General features: G+C 46.6%; 1 protein-coding gene across 1 annotated transcript in view; it reads right to left on the bottom strand.

Annotated features, from left to right (window-relative positions):
• The window catches only part of LOC144510127 (B-cell linker protein-like), a 57782-nt gene that overhangs the window by 6231 nt on the left and 24774 nt on the right, over window positions 1-26777 (bottom strand). Inside the window, exons 6-14 of the mRNA XM_078239477.1 lie at window positions 23537-23610; window positions 17199-17271; window positions 14969-15047; window positions 14451-14481; window positions 13313-13343; window positions 12494-12581; window positions 11743-11804; window positions 10263-10309; window positions 1529-1612 (exon numbers count right to left, since the gene is read on the bottom strand). Of these exons, the coding sequence (XP_078095603.1) occupies window positions 1529-1612; window positions 10263-10309; window positions 11743-11804; window positions 12494-12581; window positions 13313-13343; window positions 14451-14481; window positions 14969-15047; window positions 17199-17271; window positions 23537-23610 (569 nt within the window). The remainder of the gene's footprint in view (window positions 1-1528; window positions 1613-10262; window positions 10310-11742; window positions 11805-12493; window positions 12582-13312; window positions 13344-14450; window positions 14482-14968; window positions 15048-17198; window positions 17272-23536; window positions 23611-26777) is intronic.

The raw sequence follows: 26777 nt of genomic DNA, 5'->3' as shown, positions 1-26777 counted from the left end.
TATCCATGTCTCCGAGATGGCCACAACATCGAAATCCCAGGTACCAAACCATGCTGCAAGCTCACCCACCTTATTCCGGATGCTCCTGGCGTTGAAGTATACACACTTCAAACCACCTTCCTGCCTGCCAGTACACTCCTGCGACTCTGAAACCTCATCCATGACCTCACAACTCTCAACCTCCTGTACACCGGAGCTACAATTCAGGTACCCACCCCCCTGCTGAATTAGTTTAAACCCTCCCGAAGAGCATTAGCAAATTTTCCCCCCAAGATATTGGTACCCCTCTGGTTCAAGTGCAGACCATCCTGTTTGTAGAGGTCCCACCTACCCCAGAAAGAGCCCCAATTGTCCAGGTATCTGAATCCCTCCCTCCTGCACCATCCCTGTAACCACGTGTTCAACTGCTCCCTCTCCCTATTCCTCTCCTCACTATCACGTGGCATGGGTAACAAACCAGAGATAACAACTTTGTTTGTTCTAACCCTAAGCTTCCACCCTAACTCCCTGAATTTCTGCCTTACATCCCCATCCCTTTTCCTACCTATGTCTTGAGTGCCTATGTGAACCACAACTTGGGACTGGTCCCCCTCCCCCTTAAGGATTTCGAAAACACGATCCGAGACATCGTGGACTCTGGCTCCTGGGAGGCAACACACCAACCGCGAGTCCCTCTCGTTCCCGCAGAATCTCCTATCCGTCCCTTCAACTATGGAGTCCCCAATGACTAATCCTCTACTCCTCTCCCCCCTTCCCTTCTGAGCTACAAGGACAGACTCTGAGCCAGTGACCTGTACACCATGGCTTACCCCTGCTAAGTCCCCCCCCCCCCTCACCCCCCCCCAACAGCATCCAAAAGTGTACTATCCCCAATTTTTTGTTTCTCCCCCCACTTGGATGGCTCCCTGTACCTTGGTGCTGTGGTCAGTTTGCTCATCCTCCCTTTCCCTTCCCTTCTGAGCTGCCGGGCCGGACACTGCGCCGGAGGTAGGCTGCTCCCCCCAACAGTACTTAAACAGGAATACTTATTTAGAAACAAACCATAGTGCTGTTCTGGCCCAGACATACTGTGTGAAGAATGAGAAGTTTTGACCATTCTGTGGCAGAGTTTGAATTTTAAAAATGTACAGACCTAGCTTGAAAAAGATCAGAAGAATAAGATAAGAAACAGGAGCAGGCTATTTAACCCCTCAAGCATGCACCACCATTCATCAAGGGAATGGCGCTTTAACTCCAGTTTATTGCCTGCCCCCATAGCCCTTTAGTCCCTTGTAGATCAAAACTCTGTCTAACACAGCAGTGACTCTGCCTTCGCGGCTTTCTGGGGAAAAGGATTTCAAACACTAACAACCCTCTGAAAGATAAAATTGCCTTCTCACTTCTGTCTTAAATGGGAGGCCTCTTATTTTTAAACTGCGCTTCCTCATTCTAGATATCCCACAGGAGGAAACATTCCCCACAAAGGAATGGGAAATTTTGAAGTAGAAAGCTACAAACAAAACCAGTGTTATGAAAATCTGGTGCCCACCTTGCTATTTTCATGTAACACAGCTTCTGCTGTCTTCCGATCACACTTGCTCGCATACCAAGATCTGCTTAGCAAATTGATATTCTGTCAAAACAAAAATCACAAATAACACATGTTTTTACTTACTTTGTGTAACTTTCAACTTGAACAGGAATGTAAACCTAGCGGTGGACTATTGTACAGCCATTAAGCCACTGGAAAGTGTTCAGTGGCAGGTGATGCAATAATATTGAAAGTTACACCCACAGAGTAGGAGTCGGGGGAGGAAATGAGAGAATTTAAATAAAATTTAACCAGCTTAAGATGTTGCATGAGGTTTAGTACACACTTTCTCACCATCACCAGATGTTTGGAATTTGGAAGATGGCATCCTCACTGAAGTTATTGCCAATATGTTTTGTTTTGAGAAGCTGAGGTGAAGGGAAACAGTCCAAAGTATCTGTCTGACCAGAGCTGAAAAGTTGGGTATGGATGCTGAAGTTAATTAGATGATGTAAGACCGTAGCAAGTACTGCATTTCATGGGTGAGATATACTGGAAGAGATTGGAATTGAGTTGGAGCTTTGCTATGTTTTGGTGACAACATAATGAGGATAGGTGAAGGAGGAAGAGTGTTCAGGGTGTTGCAGTTGGGAAGCACAATGGTGCACTGATCGCTGTACTCGCCATGAAATATAGACAGGTTGTGATGCCGTTCAATTTCCCAGGAGTATTTTTGCATTCTATTAAAATAATTACTTGTATCACTTTTGGCACTGCACATGGGTTGGAAATTATTTGAACAGGTAAATCAAAAAGCAAAGCATTCTTTGGAAAGGAGTCAAACTCCAAATCTTATACACTTTCTGAATATAAATCTCTGGCACAGAAAATGATTTTCACCTCCCATTATGTACTTGAAGAACTTCAGAAATATTTGAAAATTCTTCCTTTAAAGTATATTTATATCTTTAAGAAACTTTGATTCTGAAAGAATTGATGATGGAGATCCAGTTTTAAACTCACTCATGCTGGGAAATTCTCCTCAATGCCTTTTGGACAGAACAGTCACAAAGTTGGCTTCTCAGGAACAGGAGGTAAGAATATGGAATGTATCATCTAATCATTGCCTTGGTCTCTTCAATGTCAGGGTGCTGGATTTTGAGAGGCAACATCAATTTTTTACCGCACTTATTTTCTCCTCTCCTTCTCAAGTAGTAGCCAAAAAACGCAGACAATCAAAATGGATAGGCTGTTTAACTATATAGGCTATTACTGACGAGCCTGAGACTGTCCACATCCACCGTTCACACACACACACACAGACTTCCTGGGATGAGTTTCCAGCTATCAACCAGAAACTGATTTACTTCAGGAGCCATAGACATCATAACATCAAGCATCAGTCAAAATCGTGCCAAAGAGATGCAAAAGAACTCGGATCATGGGGGTTGGGGGAAGGGGAAAGATGGGGTGAGTTCTTGAAGTGCATAGTTTTTGGGTGATTAGAATGTTCAGATTGGAAATAATTGGACTGGTGGTTTTAAAGGAACCTGGATCAGTGCATGTTCCTGAGGAAGACTATAGTTAGACAACAAGGTCAATGGCAAAATTAAAAACTGTGGACCCTGCAGTCTAATAGCAACACATTTTATGGGGACTGGATTTTTTTTGCTTTTGTTATCTCCAGCTGTAAATATTCCAACCCTGTCCTGCCTTGCCTCCCATCTTGCACCCTCAGTAAACTTAAGCTCATCCATGATTCAGCTGCCAATATCATATCCTAACTTTCTCCAAGTACTGTTTACATGGGAGAAACAGCAAAAAAAAAACCCAGTCAGCCCAACCAGTCCGTATTGCTACTCCATTTGAGTCTCGTCCCATCTTACCTTGTCTAAATCTATCATCAAAACCAACTTGTCTCCTCACTCAAATGATTTTCGAGCTTCCCCATTAATGTATCTGCACGAGTTCCCTCAATTTGAACCAATGACGGCAAGTTCCACTTTCTTACCACTCTTAGGGTGATGAAGTTTCTTCTCAATTCCCCATTGGATGTCTTGAGCAGAATGTGGAAAATCACACTCAATTTCACACTGAGAAGTGAATTAATTATGCATAGGTGAGTTTCTCTCTGAATCACATGGCAGTTGGATCTGACCCATCATCACCTAAGGGCTTGAAGGTCTGGCCATCATACTTAAATGTCACCCTCAGTCTCTCCAGCTTATCTTTGTAAAGAAGACATCTCCAGATGGCTGTATTGAAAAAGCTGTGCCGAAGTTTAATAATGTCTCCCTGGAGGCCCTTATCAACACTGTGCGGCAACACCGGGATGTCCTCTACCTCAGGGATGACTCCAGGAAACCTACCAACCTCACCTTACCAACCTGGAAGACGATTGCAAGGGCGTTCAGGCAACTGTCAGAGAAACACCATCCAGTGCAGGAAGAGGATGAATGACCTTCAGCTCATTCCATTCTCAGACTCTCATAATGATACCAAGTACTCAGAGGGTTACACTTCTCAGAATATGGTATCACACAGTATTAGCAGGGCATACATCACTACTGATTGTTGTAATGTAACCAATAGTAACATGCTGTGAGGATCAACTTCCAGCTGAACCAGTATAAATAGAAAGCAGATGGGGATTATGGGGAACTTGTGTGGCCCAGGGTATGGCCCCACTACAGGGTGGCACGGTGGCACAATGGTTAGCACTGCTGCCTCACAGCACCACGGACCCGGGTTCGATCCCCGGCTTGGGTCATTGTCTGTGTGGAGTTGCATATTCTTCCTGTGTCTGCGTTGGTTTCCTCTGGGTGCTCCGGTTTCCTCCCACAGTCCAAAGATGTGTGGGTTAGGTGAATTGGCTAAATTGTCCCTTAGTGCCAGGGGGACTAGCTAGGTAAATGTATGGGCTTGTGGGGATAGGGCCTGGGTGGGATTGTGGTCGGTGCAGACTTGATGGGCCGAATGGCCTCCTCCTGCACTGTAGGACTCTATGATTCTATACCCCTATGACTGTGCGGCCAAACTTCCCTCCAGCTCGATTTTTAAGTTTGCTGATGACACCACGACAGTGGGTTGGATATCAAACAATGATGAGACATAGTACAGGAAAGAGATAGAGAATCTGGTGAACTGTTGCGATGACAATAATCTCTCCCTCAATGTCAACAAAACGAAGGAGATAGTCATCGACTTCAGGAAGGGCAGAGGAGGACATGCCCCTGTCTATATCAATGGGGACGAAGTGGAAATGGTCGAGAGCTTCAAGTTTCTAGGTGTCCAGATCATCAACAACCTGTCCTGATCCCCCCATGCCGACACGATAGTTAAGAAAACCCACCAAAGCCTCTACTTTCTGAGAAGACTAAGGAAATTTGGCATGTCCTCTACGACTCTCACCAACTTTTACAGATGCACCATAGAAAGCATTTTTTCTGATTTTGATGTTTTTAAATTTTAATTTGATTTATCATTGTCACATATTAACATACAGTGAAAAGTATTGTTTCTTGTGCGCTATGCAGACAAAACATACCATTCATAGAGAAGGAAACGAGAGAGTGCAGAATGTAGTGTTACAGTCACAGCTTGGGTGTAAAGAAGAATCAACTTAATGCAAGGTAAGTCCATTCAAAAGTCTGACAGCAGCAGGGAAGAAGCTGTTCTTGAGTCGGTTGGTACGTGACCTCAGACTTTTGTATCTTTTACCCGACGGAAGAAGGTGAAAGAGAGAATGTCCAGGGTGTGTGGGGTCCTTAATGATGCTGGCTGCTTTGCCGAGGCAGCAGGAAGTGTAGACAGAGTCAATGGATGGGAGGCTGGTTTGCATGATGGAGTGGGCCACATTTACGACCTTTTGTAGTTCCTTGCGGTCTTGGGCAGAGCAGGAGCCATACCAAACTGTGATACAACCAGAAAGAATGCTTTCTATGGTGCATCTGTAAACGTCGGTAAGAGTCGTAGCGGACATGCCAAATTTCCTTAATCTTCTGAGAAAGTAGAGACTTTGGTGGGCTTTCTTAACTATAGTGTTGGTATGGGAGGACCAGGACAGGTTGTTGGTGATCTGGACACCTAAAAACTTGAAGCTCTCGACCCTTTCTACTTTGTCCCCATTGATGTAGACAGGAGCATGTTCTCCTTTACGCTTCCTGAAGTCGATGACAATCTCCTTCGTTTTGTTGACATTGAGGGAGAAATTATTTTGCTGCACCAGTTCACCAGATTCTCCATCTCATATTACAGCTTGTATTACAGCTTGGTATGGCTCCTGCTCTGTTCAAGACCGCAGAAAACTACAAAGGGTCATGAATGAAGCTCAGTCCATCACGCAAACCAGCCTCTCATCCATTGATTCTGTCTCCACTCCCCACTGCCTCTGAAAAACAGCCAGCATAATGAAAGACCCTACGCACCCCGGCGTACTCTCTATCACCTGCTTCCATCGGGAAAAAGATACAAAAATCTGAGGACACGTACCAACCAACTCAAGAACAGCTTCTTCCCTGCTGCTGTCAGACTTTTGAATGGACTTGCCTCGAATTAAGTTGATCTTTCTCCACACCCTAGCTACGACTGTAACACTACTTTCTGCACTCTCTTGTTTCCTTCTCTATGAATGGTATGCTTTGTCTGTATAGCGCACAAGAAACAATACTTTTCACTGTATATTAATACACGTGACAATAATAAATCAAATCAAAGTGTTGGTGTGATGAAGTTTCTTTATTAAACCTTTTTATTTTGTGAAGTTATTTTATTGCTTGCAACTGAAGTATCCTTACTGCCAGATGAACACTGATTGAATGGACACTTGTGATCATCACCGGCGTCGCATCTATCAATCTGCACAAACACCACGTTCAGGCCTTACTGGGGAGGGCCCAGCACCCACAGCATGCACACTTCCCAACCTCTCCTCCATCTCTTCTCATCACATTCCAACCATTTGTCTTCATGCAAGCCAAGCTTACCCACACAATAGGGAGAGATCCCAGATTGGAAGATGAAGGGCCAACATCGTGGAGCTGAACAAATTTGAGGTGGATGCTGCCAAGTGACGGGTGAAGACAGTGACTGCTTCTGTGGGGTGAGATCGGCCTCTCCCAGCAGGCCAATATGGATAAACCCTCTGTGAGTTGATCACATCCTGACATTCTCAGTGAGTGACTTGCAATGTTGTATTCAATCTGTTCATGAACTAAATCTATCCGTTGTCTCTTCCAGGCACCAACAGGTCGAGACTCACCTCCAGACCCAATCGGGGGAATTTTCCCATCCCGCCCCACCCGCCACGGGAATCGTAGCGCCTGGGGGCGGACCATGCAAAGGTCCATTGACCTCAGGTGGGATTTTCTGGTTTGGGGCGAGCACACCGGGAAAATCCCGCCCAATATAAGCCTCAATCCTCAACCCACCTCAGATGAGGATGCTGTGGAGCTGTTGGATGAAGATCTGTCACTGCAAACACCTCCACCAACACAGAGGCACAGACTCTGGTGGGTCTTAGTTGTAGAATAGGTTTGGGGTCACATTCTGGGGAACACCTCAAGGACTCAGTATCAGTTTGAAGCAGGACACACCAGGTCTCTCTGGCACTCAGAGGACTGCGGGAGATTAAGTATCTTATCGGAGGTTGATGTTGACCCTCTTGAAACGGCCATGTCACATCTGCTGGAGGTGCAATGACAGGCAGCGTAAGGTAGAGTTGTGAGAAGCAGTCAACAGGTGAGAGTGAAGAATGAAGGAATCTATCCGCATTCTGTGTGACGCTATAGCTCCAATATGCAAGTATGTCAAGGTCTCCATGAAAAAGGTGACGACCTATTGATCCAATAGATCCTACTGGATCTGAGCTTGGACCTGCACTCCACTGCTATAGGCATTGGTGGGATCCATTAGTGGCTAGACAAGGGGGTCGGGGGGGGAGGTTGAAGCCCCTTGACCACCCTCCAAGTATCCCTTCTCGTTTAGGACTTCTCCCACAAGAAGGAAGGTCAGCATCTGGGGATTGATCTTTTAACTATTAACCTGTGATTCTGATCATAGATTTCAAACAACATTCACTCTACTCTATCCCCCCTCCCCCCCCCCCCACCCCCCACTGGCCTATTCCCCCTCACAAACTCTCCTTCCCTGTCACCCCCGACACAATCCACCACTCTGCAACCCAACCCCTTCACATAGACTGTCCCTCTGCACATCTTCACATTATTCCAAACCCCACCCCCATCCCCTCACACTCTCCAATTCTCACCTCACTTGCCTGGGGTCCTCGAGGCAGTCTGCCTCACCCATGCTGTGCCATTGTTGTGCTATCGTGCCTATCCCTCGCCTTAGGGTGACACACGCCTGCTGCTAGCCTTTGGGGGGGGGGGGTGCGAGACACTGTTCTGCCTCTAGCACCTCGGCTTTGCCACATTGTGTCCCCATCATGGCTTCAGGGCCTCACACGCTTCTGGGTGTCGTGCTCCTGCTGCTGGTGCAGACCTTGGCATCCCCACACTCAACATGGCTGGCTGCTGCGCCTTTCCCTCACCTCATGGTCTTGCACACACCTGCTGCCGACCATTACTTACCTTCCCAATCTTTGGATCTCATCCAATGAGTCTGATTTGGTTCTGCACTTGCTACTGATAGGCTTAAAATGCCTATCAGCAGGAATAATCATCCTCTGATTGGATGCCCTGTTAACTGTCTGACCATGTGGATGTGCACTCCAGCTGAACTGACTCTGGGTTTTCCAGTACCGGGTCTGGCAACACAACAGGGTGGCTGGTGAAGACCCCCTGCCCCCGGCCCTTGTTCTAATGTTTCCTTATTTGGCTTGGTGTCAATACTTCCCCAATTACACTCCTGTGAAATTCCTTGGGAATCTTACTCTATTAAAGACACTATATAATTACACAATGTTGTTCTTTCATTCAACTGTCTGCCTAATACATTATCAAAAGTTGACTTGATCTGAACTTAAATCTCTACCCCTCATTGTGCATTTATCGTTGTGGTTCAGGTCAGAAACTCCAAACTGGTTTATGGAACCTGCCCAGATCATAAGTCTGATGTTCCTTCTAAACCAACTCTGCAGCCAAACAGAAAATGAAATCTTAAATTCACGAGGAAGAAAAAAAACTGTCCAGAACACATGACTTTCCTCCCAGCAATGCAGGATCATAAAACAACCCAGAGTAAAAATAAACAAACCCCATTTAAACCACAAGGAGCCACAGGCTTCTGTAGACAACTCGGCAACACTGAGAGCTGCAGAGAACATGATTTTAAAAGAAATCTCTTTAAGCTACACTAACGTCACACTATGTAATATAAGACAAGATGCAACACCAGATCCGATGTGAAGCATAGGATATTTAATTGAATTGAATTTATTATTGTCACGTGTATGGGATACTGACAAAGCATAGCGTTCATGCAGTACATAGGGGAGAAGGAAAGGATATGGTGCAGAATGTAGTGTTGCAGTTACTGATAGGGTGAAGAGAACGATTTGCTTAATGTGTGATAGGACCATTCAAAAATCTGATGGCAGCAGGGAAGAAGCTGTTCTTGAGTCAGTTGGTACGTGTTTTCAGACCTCTGTATCTTTTTCCCGATGGAAGAAAGTGGAAGAGAGTATTTCCAGGGTGCGTGGGGTCCTTGATTATGCCGGCTGCTATCCCGAGGCACTGGAAAGTGTAGTTGGAGTCGATGGTGGGAGGTTGGATTGCGTGATAGACTGAGCCACGTTCACAACCCTTTTGTAGTTCCTTGTGGTTTTGGTCAGAGCAGGAGTCCTACAAAGCTGTGAGGGTACTCTCTACCTGTAGGAATTGGTGAGAGTCATAGTGGACATGCTGAATTTCCTTAGCGTTCTGAGAAAGTAGAGGCGTTGGTGGACTTTCTTAACTATAGCTTCGGCATGGATGGACAAAGCCAAATTGTTGGTGATCTGAACACCTAGAAGCTTGAAGCTCTCAACCATCTCCACTTCATCACCTTTGATATAGACAGGGGCATGTCCTCCATTATGTTTCCTGAAGTCAATAACTATCTCCTTCATTTGACTGACATTGAGGGAGAGATTATTTTCATCGCACCATTTCACCAGATTCTCTATCTCTTTCCTGTACTCTGTCTCGTCATTGTTTGAAATCTGACCCACTACAGTAGGATCATCAGCAAACTTAAAAATGGTGTTGGGGCGGAATTTGGCTACGCGGTCCTAAGTGTATAAGGAGTATGTAATGGACTGAGGACACAGCCTTGTGGGGCACCGGTGTTGATGATAATCGTGGAGGAGGTTTCGTTATCTATCCTTACTGATTGCGGTCTGTGGGTTAGGAAGTCTCGGATCCAGTCACAGAGGGAAGAGCCGAGCCCCAGGCCACGGAGTTTGGAAATGCCAACCACATCTGAATATTTTGTAATGTTACTGATAATCAATCTCCAAACACCATCCAAATATAAATCTGCTAGAGCAACCCATGCAGACAATTGCATTTCTGGATTGCACTGAAGATATCTGACAACATAAATAATCCAATTTTTAAAAATTCTTTTTGGTTTGTTGCACAACATTGCGATCACGACGCCTTATGGCTAGACCTCACAGCTGAACACAACTAGGATTTAGTAATGGAGGAAGAGCACCTCAGCTTACAGTGGAGGAATGCACTTGCAATCAGAAAACAGAAAAGAGCAACATCACTGAACAACACTAAATGGTGTCATGGTAAATACCCACCTCTGCAAGTATACTTGGTGAAGATGTCAACCCAGTGCGTCTGGTACCTTGATAGTGAAAACAAAACAGATTGAAGGAAAGCAACATACTGAGTTATTTAATCCTTTGAAATTTTCTGCCCAGAAACATTCTCTATTTCTGCCACCGATACCACATGTTCTTTTTCTATTTCATATGGTTCTGGAATTAGGATGTGGTAGAAGAGTTACTTTTGTTAAATGAAGAAAGACAAATGAGAAATCAGTTAAGAATCACTTGGAGTACTGTGTGCAGTTCTGGTCCCCACATTACAGGAAGGATGTGGAGGCTTTGGAGAGGGTGCAGAGGAGGTTTACCAGGATGTTGCCTGGTATGGAGGGGAGATCCTATGAGGAGAGGCTGAGGGATTTGGGATTGTTTTCGCTGGAAAGGCGGCGGCTAAGAGGGGATCTTATTGAAACATATAAGATGATTAGAGGTTTAGATAGGGTGGATAGTGATAGCCTTTTTCCTCTGATGGAGAAATCCAGCACGAGGGGGCATGGCTTTAAATTGAGGGGGGGTAGTTATAGAACCGATGTCAGGGGTAGGTTCTTTACCCAGAGGGTGGTGAGGGATTGGAATGCCCTGCCAGCATCAGTAGTAAATGCGCCTAGTTTGGGGGCGTTTAAGAGATCCGTAGATAGGTTCATGGACGAAAAGAAATTGGTTTAGGTTGGAGGGTCACAGTTTTTTTTTTTAACTGGTCGGTGCAACATCGTGGGCCGAAGGGCCTGTTCTGCGCTGTAATGTTCTATGTTCTATGTTCTAAGAAGGACAGCTGGGTTTAGTTTACTCTGAAATCTGTCATCAGCTCTGCACCTCTTGTTCACCAATGATCAAGCTTCAGTCACTCAGTGATCTGATCTGATACAAACTTACTCTTTGGAAAAGCCAATTTCTGAATTTCTTTCTTAAAATTATGTATCAGTTGTGTGGGTTTGCAATATTTTTCTAAGTTTGTTCCACATCAGCCCTCTGAGGTCTTTCTTTATGTCTGGCAGTGACTATGAACTCAATATTTAATCATGGTGAGCACATCACAGTTGATCCCTCCTTCAACATTCTTAAAAGTGAATAAGGACCAAGGCTGTATTCTTCCTGATCAGGGACAATTGTCGCATTCAGCTTCTAGCCTGGGTAAGATTAGCTCACTCAGCACAGAATCGGAATCAAAACTATTTTGATTAGTGCTGCGCAAGGCAGTGACTTTACAACTAGTTGATGCGAGCTTGCAATTTTACATTAATGTCAGGTTACATACTAGTATTACTCCACTTACCTGTGACAGATCAAAGCGGCATTCAGCATCTGAATTTCAATGAAGCGAGACAAGAGAGACAAAATCTAGCTAGATCCATTCATAAATAGCCCAAATTCACTGTTCCCTCCCCCTCCTCCAAGTTCAATGTATGCATCCATATAATATATTGGTTTTTTTATGCAATCTAATTGCACTTACCCTGGGAACCTTTCTGCATACTTTGGATAGGAACGCTACAATCAAAAATAGATCGGGATGAACTGAAAAAGATAAACAGCATCAGCATCACAGTATTCCATTCAAATATCAGAAATTACAGAGGATTTCCCTCATTTAGCCAGAACTACAGCAGCCACGGCTCATTGATGCCGTGAGTATGATGAAAAGACTGGGTTTCCAGCAGCAGGTCCACAGTGATGCACCTCAGATCCAACCCCAGAGAAACAGACTACATTATCCCATCCAAACTCTTGAGTTGACAACAAAGAGTCATCACTCTCTGAGTTTTAAAAGTAGCCATTGGATTAGTTCAACAAAGCATCTTTATTCCTGAATATTTACAATGCAGGGGACAACCTATCACTCAACCCTGGACAAAGGTTGTTAATGACACTGATAGAATGCTGATGAACAATGGATCTCGTATTTGGGCTAAGTACCTCATCTGCCATAAACAACCCAGGTCTATATTTTCCCAGTGGAATAAACAGAGAATGATTCTCTAGACACAAAAAATAGAAAATGCTGGAAAATCTTAGTCGCAGAGAACAGAAGTGAGACCTGCTGAGATTCTCCATATTCATATCTCAGCAGGTCTTACTTCTGTTCTCTCTCTGCTACTGAGATTTTCCAGCATCTTCTATTTTTATTTCAGATTCCAGCATCCTCAGTAATTTGCTTCTTTGATCCTCCAGAATTGGAGTGATTTGACCCAAAATTTGTTCATTACCTCTGAGTGAATGGAGATGGCACAAGAAGGTTAAATTTCATTTGATTGTTGCAAGCTCTTTTGCCAGTTGAAGGTGGAATCGGCATTTCTATTGTACAAAGAATGCAATTAGATCCATTACAGAGAAGAGAAGTGCTTTGTGTTGGGAAGGGCAAACCTGAACTGCTTTATCCTGAATAAAAGTAGATTGGCTCTTCTACCATTTTGAGTACTATCACCAGAACTATTAAACTCATGTAACCGACAAAGCTCACTCATTTTACTTACAGTGGAGGTCAGGAATAGGTTTATTTATGGAGAGTTTTGGAATAACAAGGGCCACCATGTGCATTTTATATCCTGCTATGTTTTCAATACTTTTAAGTCCACATGGATTGTATTCATATTTAAATGCTACCACAGATCTGATGTTGCCAGAGTAAAACTCCTGTAAAGCATTGAGGGTTGTGCTTTTGGACAGACATGTCACTTTGTGAGATTCCTGAACATGAGGAAGGAATGGGTCAATTTTAGTCAGTATGTTAATGGTTTTCTGATTGTATTCCACTGTGTTTAATCAATGGAAACCCTTCAACAGTTGAATGAATTTGAGTTCTGATTTTCGTGACAGTTGTTTTAAGCTGACCTTTGTCTCTTGTGCATCTTTAATTCATGACAAAACTATTCAAGTTTTTTGATGATCAAATTTAAAACATAATCATGATAAATGTTAAGTCAGTCTTGTTGCAGCACCTGCAAATTGTCTGCAATAGTGGAAGGGATTATTGAGATTGAAAACATATACTTAAATTTTGAAAGATATAAAATGCAAACACCTACCTTCTGATGAAAATGAAGGTTTTTGAAGAAGCTGAAAAAGAAATTGTACTGAAACTCAATTCAGACTGCAGAACTTATTTTCTCCTTAAGTCTTTAGGCATATGGTCACTGGAAAGCAAAATGTATCCATCCATCCATTTTGCAGCAAATGGGTGGAATCATATGAAATCTGCGCAGTCCTACAAGCAACAGCAAAGATAACCGTGTTGCCTACTGTCACAAACAGCTGGTCAGGCCAGTCCAAATCCTGTGATAATTTGTGTGGTACAAAGCCAGAAAGTCCCAGGCTCAGTCTCTGATTTGTGCTGAATTCGGCAAGGCAGCAATTAAATTGGTTAGGGTAGGGATGAACAGCCATGATCACTCCTCCAAATGAGTATCAAGTTCACTCACTCCTGATTGTGTGTGTGGTTGGGGAGGAGGGAAGGCAGGGGATGTGGTGGGGGAGGTAGTGTGTTTGAGGCAGGAGATGGGGGAAAGGTGGGTGTGGGTGCTGAAATTGGATGAAGGCAGGTGTGGCGATAGACCCTGCTTACCCTCACTGATTAAGCTCACACAAAAGACTAGCCATTGCGCTGCACTGGGGTCACTTTGACACTCGCGAAATCAAACCCCAAGAAAATAAAAAAGGAGAACATTAGAAAATTAAAATATCAGAAGCCGTTCTGATGAGAAGAACTTTCCATGGACAGGTAACTGAATTCAGACTGACGTAAAAAGTTTAGGATGGAATTCTAAAATCAAAAATGATGCAAAAATGGCAGAAATTTGGGTATGTTGTTTCGGATATGACTCAATTATTTTACCCAAAACATGAGCTTCTTTTCTTTCTGATACTGTGGTCTGCTTCAGATTCTTAGCATTCCCATTTTATTCCTGAAACTTGGGATCCGTGCTGCCAAATGGCATGTGCACCCTGTTCATCGGCAAAATAATGCTCTTTCCAGAACTCTGTCTGCACTTTGGAGGCAACTTGATTTCAGTTCCACCAAACTCCCAACTTTGCTCCAAACTGATCAGGTGGCTGCAGATTTACAATTCATGACGCAGGTCACCAGGTTCTGTTGCAACTATATCTAACATCAAAAACAATGTTAATTCAATTGTTAATCACGCACAATTCAGTTACAATACTCACTGGTTTCCCAATAGGTACCAGAGGCTTTGTCCTGTAACATAATGCATATTTTATTTACCAACCAATACACCAGAATAAATGCAAGCATTGAAAATGAAACAGGGATTTCAAACACAATATATTCAGCAGAATCTTGAGCAGAAAGCCTTCCTGTACATTTCTAAGGGTGTGTTGCACTGTCGAAGATTAGTTTATTGTATCAGATTTTGATAAACCAATCTGCTCTCTCAGGTGCAAGTAAAAATCCCAAAACATTAATTTGAAGAGCAAAACAGTCCTGGTCAATATTTATGCCTCAAACAACATCAATAAAACAAATAATCTTTCAATTTATTTCATTGCTGTATGTGGGGCTTTGCTGGATGGAAAACAGCTACCACATTTCCTCCACTACAACTGTGACTACACTTAAAAGGTACTTCATTGGCTATAAAGCAATTTGGGACATCCAAGGTTGTGAAAAGAGTTACATAAATACACGTAACTCTTTCTTTCTTTGATCGATGGGCTGCACTTACACTGGAGTTGGTAAAGTTGCTCCTCGTAGAGGAATTGGTGGTTGTGATCTGGGGTTTGGTAAACATTTACTTCCGCTGCCTGTGAAGAATGAAGGATAAGTGACATGTGCAACATAAAAATCCTGACATGACAGACGTCTTTTCTCAGCATGGATACGAAAACTGTTGTCCTATCTAGAGAGCAGCCAAGGAGCAAAGAATTTATCTAGTATGTTTTTCCCTATTTTCTTTCTCCCCTCATTTCTTGAAGAAACTGATTTTTTGTGGGGTATAATTCCACTAGCTCTGGTAGTCTACAGCATTGTGCCCAAGCATCATTCATAATCTGAGTCCATATTACTGAGAATTGACAGATAATCACCAGGGAACCCAGTCATAACAGATCTGATCAGTTACCCTTCAATCGTATCAACTTCACATTACGGTGGAGTGTGGGCATCACAACCAATCCTCATCCTACTTTCACCCGAAATTCATTTGTGCGCTTTCTAGAAGGAGTCACTATATAATGGAGACTGGCTAACATGTCCAGTCCTCTCCATTCTCCACCTGACAACCTTAGAGCGCTGACGTCAGTTACATCAGACAGAAGAAATGGGAGCCAGGGATAGGCATTTTGCCGCTTGATCCTGCTCCACCATTTAATAAGCTCATGTCTGACGTGATTGTAGCCTCCACTTTCCTGCCTGCTCCCCATAACTGTTGAACCCTTTCTTGAATAAAGATGTTATATTTGCAATCGAGTTTTTTTCATATATTTGCCCATGGGACGTGGGCATCACTGCATGGCTCGGCAGCATTTATTGCCCATCACGATTTCCCCTTGAGAAGGTGGTGGTGTGTGTTGCCTTCTGGAACCGCTGCAGTCCACATGCTTTAACACACATGCTTTACTTGCATCTTCCTAGTCAACTTTATGGCCGGGATACTCCCAGCCCAGTGCGCTTCTCAAGTAACGCAGCGGGCTGGGAGACATCAGCAGGGGGTCTTTAGCGTGACTCGTGACTGGCATTTTTTTATGGTAATCAGCTTCCCACCGGAAATTGGAACGGAGCTGACTACCATATGGAAATAGCTATTTTCATAGGATTAGCGGGCCCGGAGACTACTGTCCCGGGTAGTCTCCGGGCCCGCTAGCATCCACCCCTCCCCCGCCCTGCCCACGAGGAGAAGTTCCCACCAGCAGGGTTTACAAGTGCTCCCCACTAATGGGGAACACGTGTCCTCACCCTGCTGGTGGGGACAAAAGCCATTGAGGCCCTTCCCGGAGATCGGAGGTGAGAGGGAGGGTTCCCCTTGGGCAGTGCCAACCTGGCACTGCCCACTGGACACCCTGGGCAGTGCTAAGAGGGTGAGGTCATACGGTTGGTGGGGCTTACTGGGAGGGCAATTGGAGGTGGCATAAGGGGGCCTGCTGTCACTCTGCAATGGAATAAGTGGCAGATGGAATGAGGGGGCGATCGGGGCCAGCCATGCGAGGGATCCATTAGGCCGGCAATCGGGGACAGGATTGGAGGGGTGGTCAGGAGGCCAGTACCCAGGGATGAGGGGGAAAGGAGGCCAGCAATCAGGAGGGGGAGGTCAGTGATCGGGGAGAAGGAGGCCTGGGAAAATATTGGAAGGTCAGCGATCGGGAGGTTGGCGCTGGAGGGGCCAGTGCGCAAGTGCCGATTTCCCCACTGACAGATTGGCACATACGTAGTGGCTCACTCAGCACTATGATGCCTGCCTCTCGGGCAAAATTAGGCCCTGGTGAATCCCCCTGGTGTCGGAGATTCGTTCAGGTAAGAACACCCAAAAATCAGGCAGGAAATTCTCCCGTTTTCCCATCTGTTGGGCACTTAGTTTTTTTGGGAGAATCCTGGCCTACATCAAAAAGAAGGTAAGGAAGCCCAGAAATCATTCATAGATATTTAGTGTGGTAGGTTTTGGCAGAGTACTGCACACAGAGAAAGCCTGAGGCAGTAGAGGCCCAGACTCCTACAACTCTCTGGGTGGAAGTGTTTTCCCCAAGTCCCTTCCAAATGGCCTGGTCCTTGCCCTAAACTTATGACCCCAGCCATTGACCCCTCTACTAAAGAGAAAAGCTTCTTCATCCACCTATCTATATAGTATCCTGGATCTCTGAACTTTTGACCCTTGCCCGGCTTTCTTTCCCTCTCGATGTATAAATATATATATATTAAAATATATATCGATGCATAAATATATATATATATTAAAATGTAACCTTTGGCAATATTGGGATCAATATATAGACCATACATGTTGGCAGGCTCACTGTCTGATTTCTTGTTCTGGACCTGCAACCAGAAAATGTAAAACTTGAATTTCAAGTTTGCTCAGAAGCAAACATCAGTATTCATCTAACATAAAATACAGAGAATTTGGGACAAATTTCTTACTGATGAGAATGTGGAACATGCTGCCTCTTTGATTGAAGCAGGTATTATGCAAACATTTAAGAAGGCTTTATTCTTGCGTTAGGGAGAAGGAAATAGCGAGGAACTGAGTTCGGTAATTAGTTAAGAGCTAATTAGTTTCAAATGAACCTCATACAATGTACAAGTACTGGCAGTTGGTCTTAATGTGCTGTATATTTAATGGGTGGAATTTTCCAGGCCCTCCCATTGGTGGGATTTTACGATCCTACCAAAGTCAATGGCCTTTTCCAGCCCTGTCCTTGCCATGACAGACTGTAAATTTGGCATCCTATGTGGTTCTATGGATGTAATATAGCAAATGTGCAAAGTACTACAATAATTTAAACTTAAAAGGTGTGATTGACAAGATAGATGAGCTGGAAATACAGAGAGATGCACAAGAAACAAAACTCAGAAGAGTAGAGAGTACAAGCTGTGGCATAAGGAAAGAAATTACAACATGCTGCTGTGCAGAGTGACCTGGGGGTCCTTGTGCATGAGACGCAAAATCCCAGTCTGCAGGTGCAACAGGTGATCAAGAGGGCAAATGGGATGTTGGCCTATATCGCAAGGGGGATAGAATATAAAAGCAGAGATGCCTTGCTGCATCTGTACAGGGCATTGGTGAGGCCGCAGCTGGAATACTGTGTGCAGTATTGGTCCCCTTATTTGCGGAAGGATATATTGGCCTTGGAGGGAGTGCAGAGAAGGTTCACCAGGTTGATACCAGAGATGAGGGATGTTGATTATGAGGAGAGACTGAGCAGATTGGGTTTGTATTCGTTGGAATTTAGAAGGCTGAGGGGGGATCTTATAGAGACCTATAAGATAATGAAGGGGCTGGATAGGGTAGAGATGGAGAGATTCTTTCCACTTAGAAAAAAAACTAGAACTAGAGGGCACAGCCTCAAAATAAAGGGGGGTCAGTTTAGGACAGAGTTGAGGAGGAACTTCTTCTCTCAGAGGGTGGTGAATCTCTGAAATTCTCTGCCCACTGAAGTGGTGGAGGCTACCTCATTGAATATGTTTAAATCACGGATAGATGGATTCCTGATCGGTAAGGGAATTAGGGGTTATAGGGATCAGGCGGGTAAGTGGAACTGATCCACTTCAGATCAGCCATGATCTTGTTGAATGGCGGGGCAGGCTCGAGGGGCTAGATGGCCTACTCCTGCTCCTATTTCTTATGTTCTTAAGGTCAGAGGAGGTCGGAGAAGTAAAGTGAGCGAGACTATGGAGCAATCGGTAAATTGGGATGATTTGGAATTCAACATATTGCTGGATGGAAAGCCAGTGAAAGACTGCATGATCAGGGTTATGAGCAAGTAATATTTTGTGGGAGTTACAGGGCCTGATTTTACCATCGCGTTGTGCCCGTTCTCGGGCTCGAAAACTTGGTAAAGTTGGGTGTGAGGTGAATAGCACAATCCGCATGCATTTAAATTCACTTAATGGGCTGCACGTCCAACTTTAGTGGCATTTTCCCTTTTGCCACTGCGTTCGCCCATCCAGAATCAGCGCAAAACAGACATGTTCCATGAAGTCCGATTCGGGTGCTCCAGTTAGTGAGGAGGTAGGTGCCTAGCATCCGACGGCTCTCTGCTTGAGATCTGTGGAGGGTGGGGGGGATGCTGCCATTCTGCCTGAGATCAGTGGAGGGAAAGGAGGGTCCGCTGCCACTCTGCCTGAGATCAATGGAGGGAAGGGGGGGTCTACTGCTACTCTGCCTGAGATCAGTGGAGGGAAAGGGGGGGTCTACTGCCACTCTGCCTGAGATCAGTGGAGGGAAAGGGGGTCCGCTGCCACTCTGCCTGAGACCAGTGGAGGGAAAGGGGGGGTCTACTGCCACTTTGCCTGAGATCAGTGGAGGGAAAGGGGGGTCCGCTGCCACTCTGCCTGAGATCAGTGGAGGGAAAGGGGGGGTCTACTGCCACTTTGCCTGAGATCAGTGGAGGGAAAGGGGGGTCTGCTGCCACTCTGCTTGAGATCAGTGGAGGGAAAGGGGGGGTCTACTGCCACTCTGCCTGAAATCAGTGGAGGGGAAGGGGGTTCTGCTGCCACTCTGCCTGAGATCAGTGGAGGGAAAGGAGGTCTGCTGTCACTCGGCCTGAGATCGGTGGGGGGGGGGGAGGGGGATCCGCTGCCACTCTGCCAGAGATTGGTGGGGGGAAAAGGGCTCGCGATCAGTCTGGGTGGCAGGGGGGTAGGGTGATAAGGGGGTCAGTAATGTTGTGGGGGGTGGGGCGATGTCTCTAGGGGCTAGGGGGAGGCATTTTCCGGTCCGGGAGGGATGTTACAGGGGAGCAGCATTCTATCTTTTTTTTCTGCACATGCGCAGTTGGAGGTGCCGATCGGAGCTGCAGGATTTTGGGCATGTTAAGCCCCATCCACAGGTTTCTGCAGCGCGATTCAGTCTTGCTGATATTTTTGCAGGCAGAGTGCCTATGGGAGCGCCTCAGAACGGGCCTAAAGTCAGATCTAAAACATTCCCAGTTTCAAGTCCGCCCATCACTTAGGGCCCTATTTTACTATTTTAATTCTAAGTGCTGGGCGGACTTGAAACTGTGAGTGTTTCAGATCCGAATGTTAGACCTGTTCTCAGGCCCATACGCATTCTTCCTGAAAAAATAGCAGCGATTCTGAATCGCGCTGCAGAAGCCTGTTAGCGGGGCTTAACGGCCCGAAATGCTGCAGCTCTGATCGGAGCCTTCAACTGTGCGTGCACAGTAAAAAAAATTGAAAAACGCTCCCGGGCCGGATAATACCGCCCCCCCACCCCCAGTCCCCACAGACGTTGCCCCACCCCCCGCAACATTACTGATCCCCTTATCCCTCCACAACTCCCGCCACCCAGACTGATCGTGGCCCCCTCCCCTCTTCCTCCCCACCCATCACACGCAGAGTGGCAGGAGACCCCCCTGCCCCCCCACTGATCACACACAGAGTGGCAGCAGACACCCCTTCCCCCCCACTGATCACACGCAGAGTGGCAGCAGACACCCCTTCCACCCCACCGATCACACGCAGAGTGGCAGCGGACCCCCCTTCCCCACCACCGATCACACGCAGAGTGGCAGCGGATCCCCCTGCCCCCCCGCCCCCACCCACCAGAGAGCTATCTGACCCGCCTCCCTCCCCCCCGACCAGAGACCTATCTAACCCGCCTCCCTCCCCCCACCTCAGAGCCATCTGATCCACCTACCTCCCCTCCACCAGAGAGCCATCTGACCTGCCTCCCTCCCCCCCAACCAGAGAACCATCTGACCCACCTCCCTCCCCCCACCAGAGAGCCATCTGACCCACCTCCGTCCACCCCACCAGAGAACCATCTGACCCGCCTCCCTCCTCCCCACCTGAAAGCCATCTGACCCACCTCCCTCCTCCCCACCAGAGAACCATCTGACCCGCCTCCCTCCCCCCACCACCGAGCCATTTGACCCACCTCCCTTCTCCCCCCGACCAGAGGGCCATCTGACTCACCTCTGTCCCCCCCACCAGAGAGCCATCTGACTCATCTCCCTCCTCCCCACCAGAGAGCCATCTGACCCGTCTCTCTCCCTCCCCCCCACCAGAGAGCCATCTGACCCGTCTCCCTCCCACCCCCCCCACCAGAGAGCCATCTGACCTGCCTCCCTCCCCCCCCACCAGAGAGCCATCTGACCCGTCTCCCTCTCTCCCCCCCCACCAGAGAGCCATCTGACCCGTCTCCCTCCCTCCCCCCCCACCAGAGAGCCATCTGACCCGCCTCCCTCCCCCCCCACCAGAGAGCCATCTGACCCGTCTCCCTCCCTCCCCCCCCACCAGAGACCCATCTGACCCGCCTCCCCCCCCCACCAGAGAGCCATCTGACCCGTCTCCCTCCCTCCCCCCCCACCAGAGAGCCATCTGACCCGTCTCCCTCCCTCCCCCCCCACCAGAGAGCCATCTGACCCGCCTCCCTCCCCCCCCCCACCAGAGAGCCATCTGACCCACCTCACACCCCGCACCAGGGAGCTATCTGACCTGCCTGCCTCCCCCCACCAGAGAGCCATCTGACCCGCCTGCCTCCCCCCACCAGAGAGCCATCTGACCCACCTCCCCCCCCACCAGAGAATCATCTGACCCACCTCCTCCCCCCCCTCCAGAGAGGCATCTTACCCGTCTCCTTTCCCCCCTAACCAGAGAGCCATCTGACCCGCCTCCCCCCCCCCCCTCCAGAGAGGCATCTGACCCACCTCCATCCACCCCACCAGAGAACCATCTGACCCACCTCCTCCCCCCCCCCTCCAGAGAGGCATCTTACCCGTCTCCTTTCCCCCCCAACCAGAGAGCCATCTGACCCGCCTCCTCCCCCCCCTCCAGAGAGGCATCTGACCTGCCTCCTTTCCCTCCCCATCAGCGAACCATCTGACCCACCTCCCTCCCTCCGCCACCAGAGAACCATCTGACCCACCTCCTCCCCCCTCCAGAGAGGCATCTGACCCGTCTCCCTTCCCCCCACCAGAGAGCCTTCTGACCCGCCTCCTCCCCCCACCTCCAGAGAGGCATCTGACCCGCCTCCCTTCCCTCCCCATCAGAGAACCATCTGACCCACCTCCTTCCCCCTGCCACCAGAGAGCCATCTGACCCCTTCTCTGTCTGTCCCCCCTCCCCCTCCCCCTCCCCTCTCCCCCACCGATCTGAGTCAGAGAGCCGCCGGAAGCTCTGAACTTACCTCCTCAAAAGCTGGAGTGCCCGAATTGGACCTTTGCGGACCATGTCTGTTTTGCGCCAAATCTGGATGGGCGAACGCAGTGGTAAAGGGGGAAGTGCCGGTAAAGTTGGGCGTCCAGCCCATCAAGTCAATTCAAATGCATTTAAATTGCCGTCGGTCCCGATCGTAGCCATTTTTGGCCATTGGTAAAGGGGGAGCGGCCGCAGAGGCGGTCGTGGATCGTGCAACTGCCTCACGCCTGACTTTACCAAGTTTTCGCGCCCAAAGATGGGCGCAACATGATGGTAAAATCGGGCCCTTCGAATCAAAATGGTAAAATAGGGCCCGTATCTGCAGTCAAGTTTGGATGATATGCATTTTATGTGTGGTGGGATTCAGAAAACTGGTGGAGATGTCAAACCTCAACAAAGATGCAGTTAATGGTTTTAAGGTGAATAGAATCATAGAATAGTTACAGCACAGAAGGAGCTAATTTGGTCCGTCTTGTTTCTGCTGGTTCTTTGCAAGACCTACTCTCCCAAGCTCATTCACCTATCTTTTCACACAGCCCTCCAATGTTTTCCATCCAGATATTTATCTAATTCTGTTGTGGAGAATTTGATTGAATTTGCCTCCACCATACTTTCAGGCAGTGCCAATTGCTTTTCCTCAGGTCACCACTGCTTAATTTCCTGACCATCTTAAATTGATGTTCCTTGGTTCGTAAACTTTCTGCCAAAGAGAACTGTTTCTTCATATCTACTTTGTCCTGGCTCCTCATAATTGGGTGGTGAGGGAAGTTTAGGACAGAGGTGGGTGGTTTTGCAGAGATGGAAATAAGTCTTTTTGGTGATGAATAATTCAGTGGATATGAAGCTCAACTGAGGTTCAAACAAAGCAGCTCATCATAGAATCTTGAATTAAGTTTATTTATAAGTGGCACAAGTCAGCTTGTATTAACACTGCAATGAAGTTACTGTGAAAATCCCCTAGTCACCACACACTGGCACCTGTTTGGGTTAACAGAGGAAAAGCAATTGGCACTGCCTGAAAGTATGGTGGAGGCAAATTCAATCAAATTCACCTAACCAGCATGTCTTTCGGACTGCAGGCACACAAACTCTCCAATTGGAGTAACTTGATAATAATAAGGAGCAGGATGCTTGGCTAATTTTCCTAACTGAGAAATACTGAGGCTAATTTTTATGCCTCTACAGCAACCTGTCTAAAGCACAAACTAAGAATTGACTCAGAGCACAGAAATGTGAATATTTATCATGTACCTCATCTATGACTGTAGCATGAAACATTTTCTAATGAGAAACAGTGGGTTGGATTTAATGTCCTCCCCTGTGGTGAGTTTGGTGGTAGAAGGGTGGCAGGTGGGGGTGAGGGCAGCAGTGGGCAATGTTCTTGAAATTCAAGCTACGGTCCCCAAAAATGCAAAGTTGCATGTTGATTGTTTTCACATACCTTTGGGAGATATTCTAACATCATATGTCTTGGCTTGGGTAAGAATGCAGGTGGCTTGGCTGAGGCTGGTTTCTCTGAAAAAAGAAATACTTTACAATGATTCAAAGCATCTTTCAGGTGAATGATGTGATTTTTGAGAATGGGACAAAATTCTGTTGAAATAGAACTGCTTAATTTTATTCAAGTTTCATTGCAGAGCGATTAGTTGATTCTCGCTAGCACTAATATCCTTGTGGTGGCTTCCACTACGTGTATCAATGACCAAGTGACTTGTGTCACTGTGAACTATGGCAGCCTGGAATTGAAGGGACATATATGCAACATTTTACACTAAGAGCAATGATGGTGGAAAGTGCTGGATCAATCAGATTGCCTGTTGCCTAGTTCTCAATATAATTAGTTAGGTTGGGGAAGCCATCTTGGTAACTCATTCAATAAATACAGTTTGAGCTTCTGTATGAAGTAAAAATGCAAAGATAAGGATTTTCTAAAATAAAATAGGTTTTTGAACAATTATGATGCAAATTACGGTAGGCTCTGAAAGTTTTGGAGTTGGCTGGATAAGTCCCATGCTCAACCAAGGAGACTGGCATTCACGGGCATTCAGCAGTCACGGGCATTCAGCCTCTGATCTTCGGGTAAGCGTTCTCCAAGGCGGCCTTCACGACACATGAACAACGCAGAATCGCTGAGCAGAAACTGATAGCCAAGTTCCGCACACATGAGGACGGCCTCAACCGGGATCTTAGGTTCATGTCACACTATCTGTAACCCCCACGACTTGCCTGGGCTTGCAAAATCTCACTAACTGTCCTGGCTGGAGACAATACACATCTCTTTAACCTGTGCTTAACCCTCTCTCCACTCACATTGTCAGTACCTTTAAGACTTGATTATCTGTAAAGACTCACATTCCAACCATTATCTTGGGAATTGAGTTTGTGTCTTTATATGCCCTGTTTGTGAACACGACTCCCACTCACCTGATGAAGGAGCAGCGCTCCGAATGCTTGTGGCTTGTGCTACCAAATAAACCTGTTGGACTTTAACCTGGTGTTGTGAGACCTCTTACCGACCCAACCAAGGAGACTCAGAGTATGGGCTTGAACCTGACCACAATGGGATTCTGCTGCATTAAAGACCAAGGGGTGAATTTTACTGTCCCACCCGCCGCGGGAATCAGAGTGGGCGAGGGGTGGACCATGGAAAGGTCCGTTGACCTCAGGCGGCATTTTCCGATTTTGGGGCAAGCAAGGCCAGAAAACCTGGCCCCAGAAATTCCATTCGGGGGTTTGGGGATAGGCACCTTCGGCAGATTGCCTGCTTTAACTCTTACCCTTCCACTCAAGTGAGTGTGTTTGTGGCATTTCTCAGAGACTTCCTCCTTTCAGGTCTTTGCAGCCTTAGTGGGACTCGTCATCGTAAGCTTACTATTCCTTTGTGGCGTTCAGAAGGCCTAAATCTTTTCTGAAGTTAGGTAACTGATCCCTAAAACTTACTTTTGTTTTGTGGAGCCCATTTGAGTCTCAAGATGTTAAGTCAAGTGGTACGGATGGATTGGGTCAGCGTGGGGTCAGTGGGACATCACCAATGTGCCCTTGTGGCTACTATTCGAGTGACCCACCTGTGGCATTTGAGGCAGGATCTCTGGATGGAACTCTTCACTGCCGACTAATGCAGGCAGACAGGGGACTCAGAATTTCTGGGCCAGTACAAATTGGTTGAATACTTTTGCCCAATTATCCCCTTGTCTATGCTGAAGGTCTGACTTAGTTTAGGTACAGTTACACCAGCATCAATTGCTTTGCAGTATTTCACATTTGTGACCTTTCCACATGTGTAAGCTGAAGGCAAAAATCCTGAAACTCCCTGCCTAAATTAAACTGTAGGAGTACCTTCACCACATGGACTGCAGCAGTCAGACCCTCCACTCCCTTCTAAAGGCTAACAAGAGGTGGGCAATAAATGGTGGCCTTGAAAACACAACCCACATTCCAAGAATTATTTTTTGTAAAGACAGCAGGTGTTTTCAGGTTATTTGACTGTCACATCCAAACACATTTTTATCCTCATCCAATATCTGCAAATTTCCCAGCTGATATCACTTGAGTGGTGAAAAAGAGCTAAACTCTTTAGCTGTCCTGGGTGAGATCAACTTTACTTAGTACAGACTGGAGACATGACCACACAATCATCTGATCTGGTCCACTGGTTCAGTTAATCACTTGATAATTGAGCCATCAGGACTATTTGGAACACAACAAATAAAATTATATTTATAAGTAACAACTGTACTAAAGTTAATCTTTACCTGTGATGAGATCTGAATTTCAGCCATTAATGAGCATGATTTGTGCTGTAACCTAGTCAGTATTAACAGTTTACAGATAGCTACAGACCACTTCTTTGGTCGCTGACCATTGACAATCGATAACATTCAAGGCACTCTATCATTTCTATAAAGGATGACCTGAGTTGGATGTTTAAAAAATAGCTTCACTGATTACATTGAGAAAAAAAGCTAGTTTTCAGAGGATTTTCCCAACACTTCCACCAATTCTGGAGTCCATTGTCAACTTGTCGGACTACACACTTCAACCAGATGAAATCGAAGTTCTCAGCCAAGGGCTCAATTGCTGCCCCACCACCAAAATAGACCCCATCAGTCCCGCAGCAGACACAGAGGAATTCATCAGGCGAATGAGGTTGTGGGAGTTCTTTCACAAACCCCAAGAGGCCAACAGCGAACAATGAGACAGCCAATGAACCGGAACAGCCGACAGAGAGATCCGCAGTGCAACCGAAGAGGAAAGAGTCGAATTGGACTCCTCTGGAAGGCCACTGCCCTCGACTTGACATGTATGCCCAAGCCATCAGGAGGTATGTCAACACCAAATTCATCAGCCGCACTCACAAGACAGCCCCGAACATCACCCAAGCACAGTGCAATGCCATCCACGCTCTCAACCGCAACATTGTCATCAAACCAGCAGACAAAGGAGGGGCCATCGTCATACTGAACAGAACGGATTACTGCAAAGAAGTGTACCGACAACTGAACAACGAGGAACACTACAGACAGTTACCCACAGATCCGACCAAAGAACACACCCGTCAACTCAACACTCTGATCAAGACCTTTGATCCGGACCTTCAGAGCATCCTCCGTGCTCTCATCCCACGTACTCCCCGCGTTGGAGATCTCTACTGTCTCCCGAAGATAACAAGGCAAACACACCCG

Source organism: Mustelus asterias, chromosome 22 (genome assembly GCF_964213995.1).
Source record: "Mustelus asterias chromosome 22, sMusAst1.hap1.1, whole genome shotgun sequence".
NCBI lineage: Eukaryota > Metazoa > Chordata > Chondrichthyes > Carcharhiniformes > Triakidae > Mustelus > Mustelus asterias.
The sequence above is the reverse complement of the archived record's forward strand: the minus strand, read 5'-3'. Positions and strand labels throughout refer to the sequence as shown.